The 1,972-nt window shown below is 58.2% G+C and overlaps 1 protein-coding gene across 1 annotated transcript; it reads right to left on the reverse strand.

Annotated features, from left to right (window-relative positions):
• Nucleotides 1-410: 410 nt before the first annotated feature.
• On the reverse strand, nucleotides 411-1,480 carry LOC118159078 (FACT complex subunit SPT16-like; the record flags this gene model as incomplete). Its single annotated transcript, XM_035313713.1, has 5 exons — nucleotides 1,326-1,480; nucleotides 1,104-1,239; nucleotides 879-1,005; nucleotides 677-795; nucleotides 411-600 (listed from the first exon to the last, which is right to left on the reverse strand). Coding segments are annotated over exons 1-5 (691 nt in total), but the record flags the coding sequence as incomplete, so codon positions are not given.
• Nucleotides 1,481-1,972: the final 492 nt, after the last annotated feature.

The raw sequence follows: 1,972 nt of genomic DNA on the forward strand, positions 1-1,972 counted from the left end.
AGACCCCAAAACACCACCCAAGAACCCTCAAAACCACCCCCAGACCCCAAAACACCACCCAAGAACCCTCAAACCCACCTCAAGAACCCAAAACACCTCCCGGAGAACCTCCAAACCCACCCCAAGACCCCAAAACACCACTGAGAAACCCAAAAGACCACCTCAAGAACCCAAAACACCACCCCGAGAACCCAAAACACCTGCCGGAGAACCTCCAAACCCACCCCGAGACCCCAAACCACCACCGAGGACCCCAGAAGACCACCCCAAGAACCCAAAACACCTGCCGGAGAACCTCCAAACCCACCCCGAGACCCCAAAACACCACTGAAGAACCCAAAACACCCCCCAAGAACCCTCAACACCACCCCGAGAACCCAAAACACCTCCCGGAGAACCTCCAAACCCACCCCGAGACCCCAAACCACCACCGAGGACCCCAAAAGACCACCCTGAGGACCCCCAAGACCCCACCTGCTCGGCGTAGAGGTCGTCTCGGTCGTGCATGTGCTGGTGCTTGCCCAGGTCGGTGGTGATCTCGCCCACCTCCGTGTAGAACTGGACGTCCGTGTGGCGCTTCTTCCCGAACATGATGGCGTTCTGCGACCGAAAGACACCATTTAAGGGCTTTTTTCCCCCCCAAAAAAGCACCCCGAGAACCTCGGAGGAGGAGGACCTTGAGGTGGAAGTGGAGCACGATGATCATCTCGCCGTCGCAGGGCTGGAAGACGGCGTGCTTGATGTTGTTGTAGAGGATGTCCACCTTGTCGCCGCGCACCGAGGTGAAGCGGAAACCTGTGGGGACAACCGAGGCGGCCCCCGTCACCTCCGCCGCCGTCGTCTTCCTCACCTCCTCCGTCATCTTCACCGCCAGCTACCGTTGACGTGGGCCTCCAGCGAGCCCTGCATCCTCTTCTGCGCGATGTTGGGCCGGATGTAGAGGTCCTTCAGCTTGGGGTTGCTCCGGTTGAGGTTGATGACCAACGAGTCCTGCTTCACTATCCCCTGCAGAAGACCGAGGCGGGTGCCACCAACCCCAAAGTGGCACCCGTGGGACCTCCACCCCCTCAGTTGTCACCCCCTCCCCCCCCCGGCCCGGTCACCTCCTTCTCCTTCTCCTCGGCCTCCCGCGTCTTGTAGCGCTTCTGGACCTCCTTGATGATGCGGAAGGCGTTCTGCAGGTTGAGCGCCGGCACCGTCTGCTCGCCCGGCGTCTTCATGTTGGACGCCCGGTAGGTTCTACCAGGGGGGTGGACAACCGAGTGGTCACCCCTCCCCACCGCCCCCCCCAAGGTGTCCCCGAGGTCCCCACCCCGGTCCCTCACATCTCCTTGACGAAGGTGGCCTCGGGGTTGGGGAAGATGTTGCCTTCGTTGCGGCCCAAGGCGCTGCCGGGGCAGTAGAAGTTGATGCGGAGGTAGGTGTAGTCTCCTTCCACCGACATGCTGATGTTCTGCGCCAAAAACAGCGGTTTTGAACCCAAAAAGGAAGGAGGGGGAGGAGACTTCTGCCATTTGAAGCCCACCTCCAGCTGTCCAACGGCACCTCGCGGCGTTGAATCCATCAAATTGCAGCCCAAAAACCCAACGTTGAGGTTCTTCAACCCCAAAAACCCAACGTTGAGGTTCTCCAACCCCCAAAATTCAACATTTTCCACCCCAAAACCCAACGTTGAGGTTCTCCAGCCCCAAAATTCAACATTTTCCACCCCAAAATCCAACATTAAGGTTCTCCAACCCAAGAATTAAACATTTTCCACCCCAAAACTCAATGTTTTCCACCCAAAAACCCAACATTGAGGTTCTCCAGCCCCCAAAACCCAATGTTGAGGTTCTCCAGCCCCCAAAACCCAACATTTTCCACCCCAAAACCCAACGCTGAGGTTCTCCAACCCCAAAAACCCAACGTTGAGGTTCTCCAGCCCAAAAACCCAACGTTGAGGTTCTCCAGCCCCCAAAACCCAACGTTGAGG

This window comes from Oxyura jamaicensis, unplaced genomic scaffold, assembly GCF_011077185.1.
Source record: "Oxyura jamaicensis isolate SHBP4307 breed ruddy duck unplaced genomic scaffold, BPBGC_Ojam_1.0 oxyUn_random_OJ66730, whole genome shotgun sequence".
Lineage (NCBI taxonomy): Eukaryota > Metazoa > Chordata > Aves > Anseriformes > Anatidae > Oxyura > Oxyura jamaicensis.